This window comes from Nycticebus coucang, chromosome 7 (genome assembly GCF_027406575.1).
Source record: "Nycticebus coucang isolate mNycCou1 chromosome 7, mNycCou1.pri, whole genome shotgun sequence".
Taxonomy (NCBI): Eukaryota; Metazoa; Chordata; class Mammalia; order Primates; family Lorisidae; genus Nycticebus; species Nycticebus coucang.
In genome coordinates this window covers 3,998,763-4,017,286 of record NC_069786.1, presented here as the reverse complement: position 1 = coordinate 4,017,286, position 18,524 = coordinate 3,998,763, and the positions used below count along the sequence as shown (strand labels likewise).

The following is an 18,524-nucleotide window of genomic DNA, read 5'->3' as shown; positions in this document are numbered from 1 at the left end:
TTTTTATCCGTACACAGTATCTGCTATTATTAATCAATGAATGAAAACATGTATCACTGATGTCAGGAGCATGCCTAGTCCTGGCCGTTGGCAGATGTAGGTAATTAATTTGGGTTTTGTTTCTTTTTTTTCTACCCACAGATCCCTTATTAAGCCTTGCAGATCTCAACGCAGGTCTTCATGGCAAGTTTGCCTGTCCTTAAGGGCTGCTTTGAAATGGAAAACAACTTTCCACAATTGGCTTAGTCAATCTCTCATCTAATACCTTTTTAAATATTTGAAAGTAGCTATTAATCCCTTCCTAACTTTTCTTTCGGCCAAACTAATACCAAAATTTTTCAAATATTGTTCAAGGATTTTGGTTACCAGATCCTTCCCCACAGATGAAGCCCAGTTCCTCAAAAGCACGTCTCAACTATTTTACAGAATTGAAATCATAACTCTGGGTGTGGGGCCCTGGCAAGCAGAGAATGGGGAGGATGTTCATAATGAGGACTGGAAAAAGTTAAGTATGGACCATTCTGGACATGCAACGTATTAGCCTTCTCTTATCCAAAATTTCTTTGTTGATATGCTATAATTTCAGAATTTTCTTCTCATCTTACTATTTGAAATCATTTTATTTTTTTACCTTGGGGGAAATTTTACATTGATTCCTATTATTTTCTTATATGTTTAGCCTATCATTAAAATTTAAGTTCCTGAATCCATCATCTAACGTTGTGTTCACTATTTCAGCTCCTTTTAGTGTTATGCCCTAATCAAAGATAGGAGTCGAGAGGGAGGATTCAGGAACGCCATTCCTAAAGACTGTTCCAAAACAGCCATTCCACAGCCGATCGAACACAAACATGGATCCAGACTCACACATTGTCCCACGAAAACACATTAGTTCTTCATGAACACATAGTCCCAAATTTACTTACAAAGACTATATTTGAGTTTCTGGGCCATAAATCACCAAATTAACGCATAGTTTTTGAGAGCTAACTTCTTTTCTCATTGTGTGAAAAGCCACACTTGGTATCCGTCTAGCTCAAGGACACTGCCAACAGGTCAGCACTGTGTTTCTGAGTCCCCTCAGCTGGTGCTTACACAATTAGAAGGAGACTAAACTTTGTTACAAATTCTGAAGTTGTCTTTATTTTTCTGGGGATACCCATTTCTGATAAATGTTATAATCTTTGTGGTTGCCATAATAATGCTTCTTGACAAAAATGCAGAACGGAGGAAGGTGAATTCTTCTTCTTTGGTTCATTTCTGTCATCCGTGATCACAGTGCATGAATTTGGTTCTTATTCAAATCTAAATTACATAGCAATTTATGGGCCTGAACCCTCTACATGGTTCTCAGCTTATGGTGGATTTTTTCATTCTCTTGGACATTTCCTGCTTGCAAATTGAATTTCTTGTAGATAATTTGGTACAAACTTTCTGTCTTTGTCTGAGTAATTTCCCATCACTATCTCGGTGGCATGATTTGTTTTTCAGAGTCATAGGTTTCTAGGTTGTTGTTTTCTTTTGTTGATGGGCCATGGGATTTAGAGTTGAAGCCATGGGATTATATAGATTGTTTTCAGGTTTACATCTTTTTATTATCCTGGATGGAGTTGGAACACATTCTTCTTAGTAAAGCATTACAGGAATGGAGAAGCAAGAATTCAATGTACTCAATTCTGATATGAAGATAGTAGATGAGCTAATGCAAGGTGGGGGGTAGGGGAATGAGGGAGTGGGGAGGATGGGGATGGGAGGTCACAGTGTGTGGCACACCTCTTGGGGGCTGGACACAGACATAAGCAGGACGTTATCTAATAAATGCAATCAGCGTAACCTAATTCTTTATACCCTCCATGAATCTCAAATAATAAAACAACAAGAACAAAAAAAACCCAAACCTAGATCTTCACCAACTTACTCCATGGTTAGCATAAGTCATTTCCCATGATGACTGTCTAGTTCAGGGGTCCTCAAACTATGGCCCACTAAGGACATTTATCTGGCCCACCGTGTTTTTCCCACTGCTGCCTGTCCTGCTTAGCTGCAGACTGTTCCCGGGCCCGCAGTGCGCATGTGTGGAATGTGCGCTGCACTCTCTGACTTCTCTCCTTCTCTTTGTCTCTCAACTCCTCCTCTCAGTCTCAGGACTAACTGATGAACACTTGCATCACCTGTTACGACTAGCAGTGACAAATATGGAACCAGACATTGACCATCTCATTAGCCAAAAGCAGGCCCATAGTTCCCATTGAAATACTGATAAGTTTGTTGATTAAACTTTACTTGTTCTTCATTTTAAATATTGTATTTGTTCCTGTTTTTTTTTTTTTTTTTTTTTACTTCAAAATAAGATATGTGCAGTGTTCATAGGAATTTGTTCATAGTTCTTTTTTTAAACTATAGTCCGGCCCTCCAATGTTCTCAGGGACAGTGAACTGGCTCCCTGTTTAAAAAGTTTGAGGACCCCTGGTCTAGTTCATTCCCATATGGCTGAACTAAGCCTGAAGGTTACCCAAGGTCATAGAGTTTGGAAGAAATCCAGAGGTATTTCCAAGTGGGTCATTAACAATGACCAGGTAAAGGTCATTGAAACAGGTAAAGGATTAATACAAATGACAAATTAAGAAATGGAACAAAAAATAATGGCAAGATTGATAAAGAAGAGCATATAAGCATCCTGGGAACATCACAGAAAAGGGGGCAAAGTCCGCTGGACAGCCCGGCACTGAGGCCCGGGTACGGCGCCTGTCTTGGGTCAGGGGTAACACAGTACTGTAATCCCCCTTGTTTCACTCCTGGTTACAACTGTCTCATCTTATACCTTCCTTTTGAAAGAGAAAATTCACTCCAAGTCCAGGCTCCAACAATAGCCATTTCTGCATCTTGCACTGGTAATGACCAAGAAGATGAGCTCAGGGATGTTCTTGTAGCCAGCGCAGCAGTAATTGAGCGCAAACTTTACTCAGATATGCTAGTTACATACCCTAATCTTATAAAGTCTGTGCTGTATAATCAAACAGCTCAGATGTAAATGCTGCTTTTGCTATTTATTGATTTAAATGTTGGACAAATTCCTCACTTCTCTATGCTTTTTTTCTTACCTGGAAATAGAATTAATAAGCACTTACCCTATGTTCTAATGAGGATTCAATAAGATTAATCTCAAAAAATGTAGATTTTTAAAGTCATCGATAAATACCATCCTTCACAATTATTGTCTCTAAATCAGGTAGCTAATGTTTGGATTATGGAGGTATCTAATTTCTATTCCATTAAAGATCCATGCCAGATTGAGGACGGGCACCAACACTCCGTTCCTCTGCCTGAGACTTAGTGGACCTTTCCCAGCAATGATGTCATCTCTGCTCTTCTGCCCATCTTCCCTACCATCTCACAGACCCCTGGTTTTCCAGAGACACCTGTTTTCTTCTGGGCTAAACTTACTGCACCAGCAAACTCTCTCTCTGATAAAGGGTTGGGATTCATTAGTGTGCTCCCTATAGTAAGACTGTTAACGCTTCTTGTCTCAGTGGTAGCTGTGAAACTATACTTAAAATCTTCACACTAAATGTATTACCCATCACTGTGTACACGTATCTGGGTATGTGTAACTTCTAATCCTTCTCTATTTTTATAAATACTCTGAGCCTCCCACCATTGTTTTATTCCTCACATGCTGTATGTAATTCCTCTGATACTAATGTTTTATACATTGTAATTAGGGCATTCTTCTTCTTCCTAATTTTCAGCTAATTTTCTTCTGAGCAAATGGACTCCTTTCTGAACAACTCATCTTACAAACGCTTCTAAGAGGTATTACATGCCATTGAAGCAAGGTCTGGGGGCATCTCCAGACAGCCAGCTCTTCAATAAGCATCTCACTCTTTATACTTCAAATCCTAACCTTAGAAAAAACAGAGGATAGGAAGGGGCTTAGTGGGAATCAGTAAGACCTGTGCTGACCTATGAATTAACAGTTGCATAAACTGGATGTGCCACTCAAAGCCCCCTTCCCCCAGGCTCCCAACAATAGGCATTTCTGCATCCGACATTGGTAATGACCAAGAAGACGAGCTCAGGGATGTGCCTGTAGCCAGCGCATCAGTAATTGAATATAAGTTGTTATTAATTTCCATCCTAACAGTTACTCTTAGAGATGTAAGTGTCTTGGACTACCTGGCTCCCTTCTATAGTGACAAGTTCCACTGACAAAGAGGCTGTCGTCCATTCCAAAGCTGCCTACAGGAGAGAGCCACTCAGTGGCTGACCAATTTCAGATGAACATTTGGAATGCATAAAACCCTCAGAAGCGCTTGTGACTCTCCACATGAAGTACTGCACATATTCCAAGGAATTTCCATAGCCTACTAAAAATGATGATAACTACATCCAGCAGTAATATATGTGTATGTTCAATAATATATAATACATTAAATGTATTAAATAATAAAACAATTTTACACACATACACATATAGACAGAGAGAATGTGTTCAAGCAACCTGCATGTAAGGGCTCCATTTTGTGGATAAGTGTGAGAAGCTTCTTTTAGTGGTTGGTTTTCTCCGTGGTTATAATATTTCTTTCATTTTCTGTCTTCAAATTCTTCCAAATAAAAAGATGGAGAGATTCTACTACTCAAAGTTTCCTGATCTTGGCTTAGCTCAGGAAGTGAACCTAGCTCGTGAAGATTCAGAAGATGAAAACTTTGCCCCCCTATGGCTTTGCATGATTACAACATGATAATCACAGAAAAGATTGTAATCACGTGATTTCAACGTGATTAAAACATGATCATCATAGAAAAGATTCAAAAGAACTAGAGCCAGAGAAGTTATTCTGCAAACGGGTGGTAAACCTGCCACACTTTGGTGATTACTGTACTTTAAACTGTTTATTTAAAATTTTTCATGCATTTCCTCAAAACATTTTTTAACCCATCTTTTAAATTCTCATACAGAATACCTTGGGAAAAAGGAGGGCAAACTCTTGCAGACGCATTCCCTTCTAAATAACTCATTGTACTTACACTGACTTTGATTAATATCACTTGAATTTGTTGACATAATTTTTAAAGTCTTAGAAAGATAAAATGTATAGCATTTTCGAAATTCACTTTTGAGTGCACTTGAGTGTAAGCATATTCTCTGCACTCTGTAAAACAGTCTTTGTGTCAGTCACAGAAATATATGCCCTTCATTTATTGCTCAGATTACAAATAAAATCCCTTTAGATACTCACAGAAGAATCATATTCTGAAGCACAATTAAAAGGTAGGATTTAGTAACACTCTATTACAACATTTATAGTAGATACGACCGTTACAATCTATTCTTAAAATTTTATTTGAATTAACTAAGTAGTATAACAGGGATTCATTTACCCAGACACTGAGTTTCCATCCCGCTCCAGAGTCCGTTTGCCAAGCATTCCCGGACGTGGGAGCCCACAAGTGTGTAGCCTGTGTTACATGTAAATATTGCTGTGGCTCCATAGACCTTCAACGTCCCAATCTTGTTACCATTTGGGGGAAAAGGCAGGCTCCCACATGAAATAACTAGAAGAAAAAAGAAATAGTGAATATCATTTCAGATCTCAATATTTGCAGATTACTCTTGTGTTTAAAAAAAGAAGCCAATCTTTAGTCTTAGTTTGCATCAGAAACATGAACCAAGGATGTCTGCTTAGGGCTGGATGGTATGATCATCTAGGCAGCTTAGTTTGTTTTCCTCTCTTATATCCTTGAAATGAAAACTTAAATGCTTAGATTAGATTCCAAAATATTCTAGATCCCTTCAAATCCCTATTAATGTTATTCCATCTTCGTGCTCATAAGTGGCTAAAACTTTCTTAAAAAGATACACAGCAAACAAACATAGTCAGCTATGAGCATATCTGTTGAATAAGTTGGCGGTCTGTCTACTTTTCTGTTCTTAAAAATCCCAAGAATGGCACAATCGTTAGTGGATATCATGTGGAACCACTGGAGATGGAGGAAAGTGAACTGACCACACCAAAATCAATCAATCTAGGCAGTAGTAGTGTTGAACAACTTTGTTCTTTTAGTTACTCGCATAAGTTGCTAATCAAAAGGATACAGGCCTTTAGAAAATTAAAATCTATGCATACAAACTAGACTTTAAGTGGCTGTGCTTTGGGTGACCCTGTGCACCATGCTCACATCTGTGGCCCCAGCTCAATAGTTGATCATGTCCCCTCATACCCATAGACATGCTCCAGTCCAGGAGACAGACTACTGGTCACCCTCCACTGAAATCTCTGCACTTCAAATGCATGAATGTTCAAGAGCAGAACACTGCAGCGTCTCAGAGGAGGAAGCCATCAGGGCCACCCCCTCATCCAAGGCTTACGTGTGTTATAAACAGGTAAGAATGAAAACGTTCAGGAAACTACTCGAAGTGAAGTGTGAACAGTGGTCAATGAGTTCCGACTTGACAAGTGCTGGGGGCAAAGCCAGCAGGTGGAAACCACTCCTGAGTCTGCATTAACAGTAAACTTAAGTGAGCCAATAAAATACAGTGATGAAAAACCTGGATTCTGCCTGTGGGCTACCCAGGGTTAGGCCCAGTTCTGCCAAGTACTAGCTGGTCTGGCCAGTTTCCTAAAGATTACTGGGCCCTGTGAGGGATTGATAATAGCAGCTACCTCATGAGGTTGTACATTGAACTCAGACATAGGACAACGCAAGTGTGTAAAGCCATGGCTGGCGCGTAATCAGGCTCGATCGGTGTTAGTAACAAATCAGCACCAAGTAAGTGAATTGAACAAAAAGTACAAAAACCTTTAAAGATAATTTAAGCGAGGAAAACATGTTTTGCGTGCACCACTGTACATCATCCCATTTAGTGAAGCTGGTTTTGCTCTAAGATGGGCAACCCAGGCTCAGTTTTAAATGGACAGACAAACCAGGCCAAGTTCTAGGGCTGGTGACTCACTAGAAATCTGGAGATTCAGCTCGGGAATACATCATGATCGGAACTTTACTGTTGTTGAAAGAGCCTTCATGATTTATTAGTTTTGGGGATTGTTAAACTATTATATTGTCATAGCTTATGCATTTGGTAATATTACTAACATGTTTGCTGTACCAAATGTCAATGAATTCGAGTCGGTCTTAGATTTTTTACAATTTGTCATGAACTTTTCATTAAGCTTTTTTCCAAACATAGTGTGAACTTCACCTTGAACTATGATATTTAAAGATCCATTTGTAGCCATTTAAGATAATTGGATCTTGTCTTAAAACTTCAGTGCTTGTCAGAAAAGCATGAAATAACAATGAGCTCTGAGCACGATTCCTCCTGGAGGTCTCAGCGCTCCTCAAACAGCAGCTGCCGAGAAGCCTGCCTCTGCTTTTGCACATGGTTCTATTCTTTAAGCCACTGTTAAAATATTCTGGTGACAAAATTATTTTAAGCTTTTCCTCCAACAAGTTTTACTGAATAATAGAGGACTAATGGAGCAAAATGTTAGTGTTTCAGCAACTGGGTAATGGGTTACAGGCCTGATGTTTTCTTTGGTAGTTAACCCGACAGCCTGACCGCACGGGAGAGACCCTACCACCAAACCAACCCTGGTCAGCCATCTGAGAGAAAGCCTTATTCCCACGTTATTCTCTCCCCTCAGAAGTTTCTAAAAATGAATTTATTGTTTGCATTTTGTCCAATTCTGTTAAAAATGCACTAATATTCTCAATGCAAAGCCGCTCCTCTCAACTCTCAGGGAGGGTCCTAGTACCGTCGGAAGACGCTCTGCTGGCTGAGTCCACAAGGACGTCTTGCTCACACACCCATCGCCCCACGATGACTGTGGGTGACCAGACATTTGCCTTCCTTCCCTGAGGAAAAACTCCTTTTTCTCTCTCTTTCAATTCTACTATTCATGTTGAAATTTGCTCTAATTTAACAAAGAACTCAATGTAACACATTATTTCTCATATTTGTAAAAACAGCCTCTCTTGGCAGCGCCTGTGACTCAAAGGAGTAGGGTGCCGGCCCCATATGCAGGAGGTGGTGGGTTCAAACCCAGCCCCAGCCAAAAACTGCAAGAAAAAAACAAAACCCAAACCAAAAACAACAACAAAAAACAGCCTCTCTATCCAAAATAGAGATTTTATTTGTAAGTGTGATCAATAGGAATAAGTTCATGAGTTTCACACTCAAGTGCACACTTTCAAATGTGTACTTACCAGAAAAAAGCCCAGTGACCTGTAGACCGTCAGGGGCCATCAACAGCTGGTTGGCATGGAAGGTGTGAGAGGGGTGGGGCTCTTTACCAGGGAGACTCACAGGGGCCACTTTTTTTTTGGGGGGGGGGCTGTTTATTAAATCATAGCTGTGTACGTTAATGCAATCATGGGGCACCATGCCCTGGTTTTATATACAATTTGAAATGTTTTCATCAAACTGGTTAACATAGCCTTCCTGGCATTTTTTAGTTATTGTGTTCAGACATTTATATTCTACACCTAGTAAATTTCACGTGTACCCTTGTAAGATGCACCGTAGGTTTGGTCCCACCCATTACCCTCCCTCCACCCACCCTGCCAAAACTCCCCTCTCTCTCCCCTTTCCCCTTCTTCTTGGGGTATAATTGGGGCCACTTTTAAGTACATGAAGGCCTGCTGTGTAGACCAGGGTCTGGGATTATTTTATTCATTTTAGAGGGAGAGATCTCAGCTCAGTCACCAGATATAAGTCAAAAAGAAGGCCTCACTCAAAGCAAAGATGTTCAAACATGAAATTGGCTCCCTCTGGGATAATGGGCTGGCCCCTAGAGTTACTAGTTGTTAGCTGGGCATCTATTTGTGCATTTCTTATAAAGAAAATTCAACCACAGGATGTCCTGAGTGATATTTTCTGCCTATTGCAACAATGGAATGGAAGAATATTTCCATTCTATGGTTTACCCAGTCAAACCCTGCTGATGGACACACACATCCATTCAGGTAATGACCAGTCCAGCCATAGCTCTACCAACAATCAGGACCAACCCACCCTCTTCTCAAGTTTACTGAGGCCTAATTTAAGAGCCCTTTAAATTAACATTTAGTCTGGAGCACATTGTTAAGAGTACAAGTCAAAGCTATCAAGTATAGAACACAAATGTCTTAACACAGCAATTAAGTAAATGAGGTGAATGCTATGTTAATTAGTTGAATGTAAGCACTCCAATTTGTACAAATAATCAACACATGGAATCCCACACAGGCATAAATGTATACATGATCTATGTATATATGACTTAATAAAAGGAAAAAAAAAGTAAAAATAAATAAATAAAAAGAAATCAGATGATTGCTGCGTTGAAAAATTAAGCAATAATAATAATACAAAGAAAGTAACATTTACATTGTCAAACAAGAGCATGTCTACTATAGAAGATAGCAATCATCTGATTTCTTTTCTGAATGTATTTATCTTCGTTCGTTCTTTACAAGGTTTCTAGTCCTTATCTTAAACATTGCTATTGTTATTAAAGTTTCAGCCTTTTAAATTTTGTGAAGGCAAAAAGTGGAAACCTAATGAACACATGTATATGTAAAAAATAATAATAAAAATTAAAAAAATAAATTAGCATTTAGGAAAGCGGTATGGTCCAGAATTGAGGCCCTGTTCTTTGACTATCTGTAACATAACAGATGTCCAACGTAGGGCTCTAGGTCCATGTATGTGTGTGTATATAACATTTAAAATACAAAGGTAATCTGTTCTGATGCATGCATTTCTGTAATAAACACTTTTCTTGCTTTTTAAACAGAAACAAAAAATCATGCAAGAAAGAAATGAAACAAGAAAGACGACTTTGAACTTCCTGAGGTTGGCCATCCCTCCTAACTGATCTGAGTCATCCAGGTGAAGAGTCTGTAGTATGTGTTTAATTAACATTTGTTCTATTAAAAGGAAAATTAAAATTATTATCAACAGTAGCTAAGCATTCATTATTTTGTCTTTTTCCTTTTTAAAATTCTGGTTTGTTCTTACTAAGCCGTATGTTTTGTGAATTATACACTGGTCTAACCACTTGTTTCCAGGCATGATAATTTCCTGTGAACAGTCAACTAAAGATTGTATTATTAAGTCTTTCTGAATCAAATAGTGCTTGGAACAATACTTGTATTGTTTTATTTTTCTATTTATTCGTATTTATTATAAAATCCACTCAAAGCCTTAACTGCTTATCTTGTACCAAAGAGAATCATCATCTTCCTTTTCAAGATAGTCATTATTCGAGAACACAGTATCTTTTGCATAAAGACTATTCCCTGAGATCCTAATTAGAACTTCTGAATAGCCAGGGTATGGAATAAGTGTTATCTTTTTAAATGTAGGCCTGCTTTGTTTTTGAGCTGATTTGAAATATTTGAGTATTCTAATACTTGGAAGCTCATAAAATATAGTCATTAAAAAGGAAAAGGCAACATTCAGCTTTTAATCCAGAAGTCATGTGTTGTAAGTGTGTTATATATGTCATTGCAATGAAAATATATTCCATATGCCTTTTGGTCCATAGGACTGTTTTTGATCTATAGAACAATAATAGATTACAATGCCATGGAAGGAGGGTGCCATTGACATGAGTAACTCAGGAACTGAGTGGCCTGGGAGCTTGTGACTTGTCACTCACCTTTGCAGCTTGGCCTCTCTTCCTCTACGCTCCACGTCCCATTAGCTTGGCACTGAATGAGTCTTTGGCCTTCTAAGTAGTAACCGGGACTGCAGCTCAGGAGCACTTGAGCTCCATACTCATTCAGAGAGCCCGAAACCAGTCTCCAGAGGACGTGCTCTGAGAGCTGAGCTTCAACACTGGGGCAAGTCACCGCTGGAAGAGAAACACGTTCAACATCATCATTTTGATTCTCCAAAAATTAAACCATTCTTGCTTTGAGTGGAAAGAGTCTACTCTACAAAACTGATTGTGCTGGGAAAGATCAACGCCATTACATGTTATTTCAGAGCTTCTCTGCGACCCCCATGATCACATGGGAGTGTTCCCATATGTTGTGGAAAGCTTGCAGTCAGAGTGAGATGCTAGGTCACGAGCACAATGGTATGTGGTGCTTTTGGGGTGAAATCTCATCAGGGTAATGAGCATGAAACAATTTGATGTATCATTTGCCTCTTTATCCTCCAAGGAACTTGGAATAGTAACTGTAAAATTGAGGATGACCTTGGACACTAATTTTCAGAAAATTAGATGCCCTCCCTTCTTCCTCTCTAGGAAAGATGTGCATGCAATATATTGTATATTGATAAACACACAGACATACACAGGTACACTGCATTGATACTGCCTGGAAAAATTTTTAACAGGTCTTAAAGGAGATCATCTACTTATGCCCCTACAAAGGCCCAGGATCTGGTAGCTAACAAAGATCAGTGGTGGTAGTGACAATACTAGTAGCTGTAGGATAATGTTTATAAGGGGGACTTCAAAAAAATTATAAATATATTGAAAATATATGCAAAGCTTCAGTTGCATGTGAGTCTATATTTTTTCTGAAAAGAACAACAAGATTTAAGCCAAAGTATATGAAGTTAGGGACCAGACCACGTCTCTAAAGAAGAAGCTTCACTGACTAATGTCTTCATAATCAATGGCCAATGCAATTGACCATATTGATGAATTTACTAAGCCGGGAAAAATTAGCTAGAGAAATCATAGTTTCTTTCAAAATCATAGTAATAAATGTATTTTACATTTACATTCTATACAAGTTCACTGTAATTGATTCAAACATAACCAAAAATGTTATAAAAGTTCTGCGTGCAAATAAACTTAAAAAATACACCTTCCTGATATCATCACAATAATATCAAGGAGGCTTAAAATGTGAAAAAATGGCTACTATAAAAATAATCCTTAGATTTATTTTTTGAGTAATTTTTAGATAAATAAACCCAATTACATAAGTAATATTTTTATTTGGCCAGAATATCTTTATTTTCAGGCAAAATTGTCATTTCAGAAAAGTCTTTAAAGGCGTTAGCCTTATAAATCCATAACTCAATTTACATTTTGCCAAGTATTTCAAATATAATACAGTTCAATTCACCAAAATATGTGCCTCAAGAATTAACTTGTTTTTAATGACCTGCAATAACTTTTTTTTTTTTTTATTAAATCATAGCTGTGTACATCAATATGATCATGGGGCACCATACACTTGATTCATAGAATATTTGACACATTTTCATCTCATTAGTTGACACAGCCCTCCTGGCATTATCCTAGTTACTTTGTCAAGACATTTATATTCCACATTTGCCAAGGCTCACATGTACCCTTGTAAGATGCACCACAGGTGTGATCCTTTCAATCCCCCTCCCTCCCCACGCTTTCCCCCAACTCCATTTCTGCCAAGAAGGATTCAGCTTTGACTTGTGTGGAAGAACCATGAGTTTTCTTGGAGCTAATAGCATCTGTAGGGGGCAATCTCCAAATTCTCTGTATTTCTTTCTTTCGTCATGGAAATGGCATTTTGTTTGTTTTACAATCATCTTATCTTCATTTGTTTACTTACATCTTCCTTTCTCTCCCTGCTAGGCAGTGGACTATGATCTCAATAACAAAAACAGGCCAACGATACATTTCCATCACCCACGTAATGATATCGGCAAACACAGCCTTTAGAAAGTCTTGTAATTTTATAATGTAAGTTAATGTCAAAGAGATTTTTAGTTACATAAAATGCCTGAAAATTTACCTAAAAAGGTCTAATTCAGCCTGCACAAAGTATTTAAAGATACTATGCTTAATCCAGGAGTAGACTTAATGTCTAAGCTCTTAGAATTTCCTTATTTCACTTATCGGACTTAACTCTGGCAAAGCCACCCACAGCATCAACATCAAAGGTTATTTTATTTACTGCTAAAACTTAACCCCTTAAAGTTCCTGTTGTGCTTTTTTGGTGTTGTTTGTTTGTTACCATCCGAACTTTTTATTTGGTGTCACATGTTGCTGGCTCCCCAAGGTCAGTATTTAAGCAAACCTTCACATACAACAGAGGACCAGGTATGAGTCAGTTCCTCTGAATAAGAATGTCTTTTGAGAAAGGTCTTTGTTGAAAGAAAGCTATTTGCTTAACTATTCTCTATGTATTTGCTTAAATACTCTTTCCTGTTCTTCAATTATAGAACTTGTTTTCTGGCCATATTTTAAATAAGAGTCTAACAACGTGTCCTAGAGTGACTTGTGGACTCTGATAAATGTAAACTTAAATCCTAAACCCACTGTGAATTTAGCACAGTTAGTTACCAGGAGATAAGGGCCAGAGCCACATGCTGGGAAAAAGCTGTACCCACCAGGAATTGGCACCCAAGCTGATGACTACAAGGATAGGCAACCTGATATGAAATTCCACATACACAATGAAGGCAAACGGAATAGGTCAGAGCGTCAATCTTTAGCTCTTTGAATACAGGAGGTTCTAGAGAGAGAGTAACCCAGAGTAAGTGGGCAGCTGTTGCATGGCCGCCCTCTGTGAGACAGACTTAGGGAGCCAAACCCAGAGCAGGTGCGTTCCTGGGTATCTTCCCAGGGAAGCGTCCTAGACTTACACCCGCCACATCTCAGCCTGGAGAATCTGACCCCTTCTGGTCCTTCCTTCTCGTGTGTATGTCAATAAACCCTCAGCACATATACTAACCCCAGCAGGCTGCTTCTTCCATTTCCCGAGATCCTTAGTCTTAACTGACCTAGTATGCATTTTAGAACCTGCTAAGAATGATAGATTCAGAAACGCATCTTCGATGCCTAGAATCTTCCAGTATATCTTCCTTTGTATACCAACACGAGTTACAGTGTGGTCTTAAGTGCCAGAGATTAGATTTAATTCATAAATATTTTCTCAAAAAATAAGGCTGTTGATCACTGAAATATATTTTGGCAAATATTAATTATCATATTTTATTTCTGATCTCTAAAATCAAACCAAAAATGTGTTTCTTTTCTAAAAAATTTACGTAGCTTTTATTTATTTTTTATTTAGTAAGTCATATACACATGAATAAATTTATGCATATGTGGGGTACAGTGTGTTTTTTTAATACAATCTGACGTGATTACATCAAACCAATCAATATAGCTTTAGCCTCATTTACTTGATTATTGTGTTAAGACATTTATGTTCTACACTTGACAGATTTGACTTGTACCCTTGCAATATGCTCCATAGGTGTGGTCCCGCCTTTTACCCTCCCTCTATCAAACCACCCCCTTCCCCTCCCATCCCACTGCATTTGCTTTAATGAATACAGCCATAACAAAATTTTATCTTAAAAGAAGGGCAGTTTCCTAAGCAGGTGTCACTGAATATCCAAAAAGTGACCCAGGCCTCAGACATGTCTTTACACTAGTTAGTTGTATAAAGAGGCATAAAATAAAATTATATATACATATGCACACACACACACACAGATATATATATAATTAATGTAAAAGATCAAGATCCCAGTCTAGAAAGTTTTCTCTGTCTCAAAATTTCTATGGATACTAATGGGATAAAGGGAAGAGAAAAGAAATTTGGAAAATGTAATAAAAAATCTTGCTAAACCCCCGTGGTGAGGGATACACGCCTTTGAAACTGAATTCAATTTGTCACTTCCCTTATCAATACAGTTTTTATCAAGTTTAATTTCAAAGGCTATGGAGATCATTGTAGTCATGAACCACATGACGATGCTTTGGTCAAGGACAGATTGCATATGTGACGCGATCCTATAAGATTGCTCCTGTACTGTTGCTGCATCTTTTTTTTCCTTTAGATATGTTAAGTATATGAACATCACCCTGGTAACATTGCCTCCAGTACAGTGCATAGTACATAGGACGTGTCACACAGGTGTGCAGCCCAGCGGGGACAGGCTATGCCTGGAGGTGAGGTGAGGAGCAGGCCGCACCGTCAGTTCATGTAAATACTCTCTGTGATGTTCAAACAGCAGTGAAGTTACCTAATGACTCATTTCTCAGAACAGATACCCATCTTTAAGTGACACATGACTGTAATAGAATTAGATGTTCAGATATACATTCAATAAACGTCTGTTTTAGAAAAATATCAATTATGTACGTATAATTTTTATATGTAACCTTAGTTTTTCTATTATTAGGCTCTTTACTGGTCATACAAAGCTATCTAGTACAGCTCTAGCTTTCTTTCCTTCTTTTCAAATGTATTTACATTGCATTTAATCATATAAAGTCCCCAAGGTACCTGGTGTACAGTAAGGTCCACATAAATAAATTATAAATGACTATTTTGTTTCGCTAATAGTTTTGACCAAAAAATATTAAGGTACTCACATCTTGAGATTACAACTTAGTTTTCGTTAGGTTACTTAATAGTTTTGTTTCTTCCTAAATACCCAGTACGTAGCACACATTCACTTATCATCTTAAAACCCAGTCCATTAATACCAATAGCCTTCACTTGATTTATTATGTTTCCAGCAAGAATCATATCTTCAGTGATCCAAATCCCATCTCAGTAAATAATTAAAACAAACAAACAAACAAAAAATGAGCCACACACATCTGCCCTGAAGATTTTCACCACTGTAAGAAGAAACATAGTTATTTATTATCATCTTCATTTTAGTAAACCTGAGGGTGAAATGAACTGATTTTATTTACCATTTACATATACTATTGATCAAGGCTGAAGCACTTCTTATCTCTTGAGATTCAGTGTGCCGATCTACATACTATTGCAATCGTTAAAGGCACCTCTTTTCTACCAACATGGCCTTGGGGAAACAAACACATCAACATTTAATAGTAACCAAATTTTCTGAGTAAGAGTAAAGTTTTATGCTTGCTCTGTCTAATTTTTTAAATTTAAATTAAGTTGAGAAAAGTCCTTTCTCAAATAAAAATTAAGTAGGTTTTCCAGTCTTTGAATACTAAGGAATTTTAAGAAAATGTCCACACATCCCTTTTATAAAGTCTAATAAACAAGAGGGTAAAAATGCTTACTTGAAAGTTAGAAATGATACTTAGAAAATGTTCATGTGCATTTTTCATTTTATTATAAACATTATATTTATTTCCTTGTGCTACCGAACAAATAGCAGTGGGTACCAAAACAGGCTTTAAAATGCAAATGGACTTTTTAACAGCTATTTAATGGAATGTACTATAACAAGCAATTTTATTTTGAAATTTTGTTTTGTCCTTATAATTTTAAAGCTACTGTACATCCGATATGTATTTTAAAAGAAAAATTCAAATGTAGGTACAAATTAAGCCATTTTATGTGCTGCAAATGTAATGTTTTATATAAGCACAAAGTAGTTCTCTTAATTGATGCAACATTTGCCTTCTAACAGCAAAAGGCCTCTCATTCTTGATCTTTTCCAGAAAATTTTAGACATAAATGTGCACTGTCCTTGAAGCCACTTGGGCTGCTACATGTTTGTGTTCTGTTTTATAACACAAAAGAATTCAAAACTGTAAGTGCTAATACATTCCTCCCAGAGGCCACATAGCCTGGACGTTAGGAAGAGGAGGTGGTCTTTGCAGGACTCCACCCAAATCCTGAGCTGGCTCCTCACTGTACCTGTGACCCTTCCCTAATTACTCTCAGCTCATCTCTTCTGCTATTCTCCAAATGAAATCACATAGCTCATAGGAATTAAATGAGTTACTTCATATAAAGGAAGCAGGATTGGAAGATAGGAGGGAATGTAAGATTAGTTTTAAAGTAGAAATTAAAATACTGCGGTGCCATGAACCCCTAAGCTTATTGCATGCAAGGAACCAAGCAAGATTGGTGCTGGGTTCTGAGTCTGTCTCTCCACATTATTGACTTTTCCTTTCTCTTTTGGAGTTCAAAATAAAGACTGAGTTTACAAATTTTATTCTGAGTGCCACAAGGACTCTTAGGAGGCTTTCAGCAGAGGGGCACCCTGTCTTGATTTGACGCTTGCAAGGTCAGTCTGGCTATTACTTGGAGGCAGGATGGGAGGGCAGACAGGTCAGTGGCTGTGTTAAGGGTGCAGGAGGAAACCTGGCAAGGTGCAGAAGTAAAGCCCAGTGGAACAGGTGCATGTCAGAAGCAGGGCTGTCAAGGAGTGAGGAGCAGACAGACATGAGAGCAAGAGAGGACTGAAGGTTGAAGGAGAAGTCCGGATTTCTACTCCAAATTTCCTCTCACCCTGTTGTGGGTACCTGGGGGGTATCCTCAGATACCAAGCCTGACTTGGTAGTAGGACAGACAGTCTTGAATTCCCCTCCACCACAGTGCAGTGTATCCTCAGGCAGATTCTGCAAAGTTACACAATTTCGGTGCCTTTGTGATACCCAAAGCATGTGCATCGAATCCAGTTATTTTCATATAGCCCTACCTGTGGCTGAAAGAGAATTCAAACATTTCTATTGAGGGTTTTATGAAGATCAGCTAAGTCTGTTTAGTTATAAATTGCAAATGTTTGAATATTCGTCATTTACTTTTTATTAAACCAGTTAGATAAGAAAAATAATACTTTCTTCTTAGGATGATAATAATTATATCATGTAGCTTAGGCAAATGTTTGATGCAGCACAATGTCTCAGTTTACTTCTTCATAAAGAGGTTCTGATTCTTACTATTATTTTCCCAGACCCAACTCTGGCCCCTCTGTGAAAACCAATGCTGACTGAGCACTTTTTTTAGCTTATCTGCCTCAGTGGCTGCTTCTGCCGTGATTTGGATCAGGCCACGTGTCAAGGCCAAGGGCACATATCCAGGCACTGAGGGCAGGAGGGTGCTCACCAGTCTCACCCACTCCAGGGACATGCCACGAGCGTGAAGGAGGGCTCAGAGTGTCCAGCACCTCTTCGTACAATAATCTCTCTGCCCTGCTGCCTACAGAAGCCATCTTATCTGCTCTTCTATGGAATTTAAGGGGTTTCATCTGCTTCCATGCCTTTGCAACTCTCTGCTTCTTTCTTCCTTTACTCATAACCAGGGACTTTAAAGCTATGTGTGTTTCTTCTCCTGATAATCTTCATGTAGTTGGCCCTTTATACTGGAGTCATGTGGTGCCCGTCTATTTCTGGCAGGGATGAACTGCTTGCATTGACACCTAAATACCAAGCTGTCACGCAGAGCTGGAAAGTTTGGGGTGTATGATTGCTTAACCAAATTATGTGTGGCCTTAACACAAAAATCTGGCTCATGGAGATATAAAACTTTGTTTCTGTTTATACCTTGAAGGCATTCTGTTCTGCATGTATTCAGGAAAAACTCAACGTGACAGTGGTAGACTGAACGTTCTTAGTCACTTTATTGACCAGTGAAGTAACAAGCCCATGTGTGAGGTTTCCTTTTGTTAATCTAAGGGTAACACTTACTTCATGGATTAAAACAAAGTGCTGAGACAAATTGTCTGTGGTCCCAACAGAGCAGGACTTTCTTCTGGCAAAGCAACTTCCACACAGCTTTAAAGGTAATGAAAGTGGCTGTGTCAACCGCTAAAATCTGATAGGTCTCTGTAAATATTTACAACTAACAAGACTGATTTT

General features: G+C 38.4%; 1 protein-coding gene across 2 annotated transcripts in view; it reads right to left on the bottom strand.

Annotated features, from left to right (window-relative positions):
• Nucleotides 1-18,524, bottom strand: part of CSMD1 (CUB and Sushi multiple domains 1) — a 1,787,407-nt gene that overhangs the window by 55,897 nt on the left and 1,712,986 nt on the right. For both annotated transcript variants that reach the window (XM_053598050.1, XM_053598051.1), the window contains exons 51-52: nt 10,647-10,841; nt 5,383-5,556 (exon numbers count right to left, since the gene is read on the bottom strand). In XM_053598050.1, coding sequence (XP_053454025.1) covers nt 5,383-5,556; nt 10,647-10,841 — 369 coding nt within the window. The remainder of the gene's footprint in view (nt 1-5,382; nt 5,557-10,646; nt 10,842-18,524) is intronic.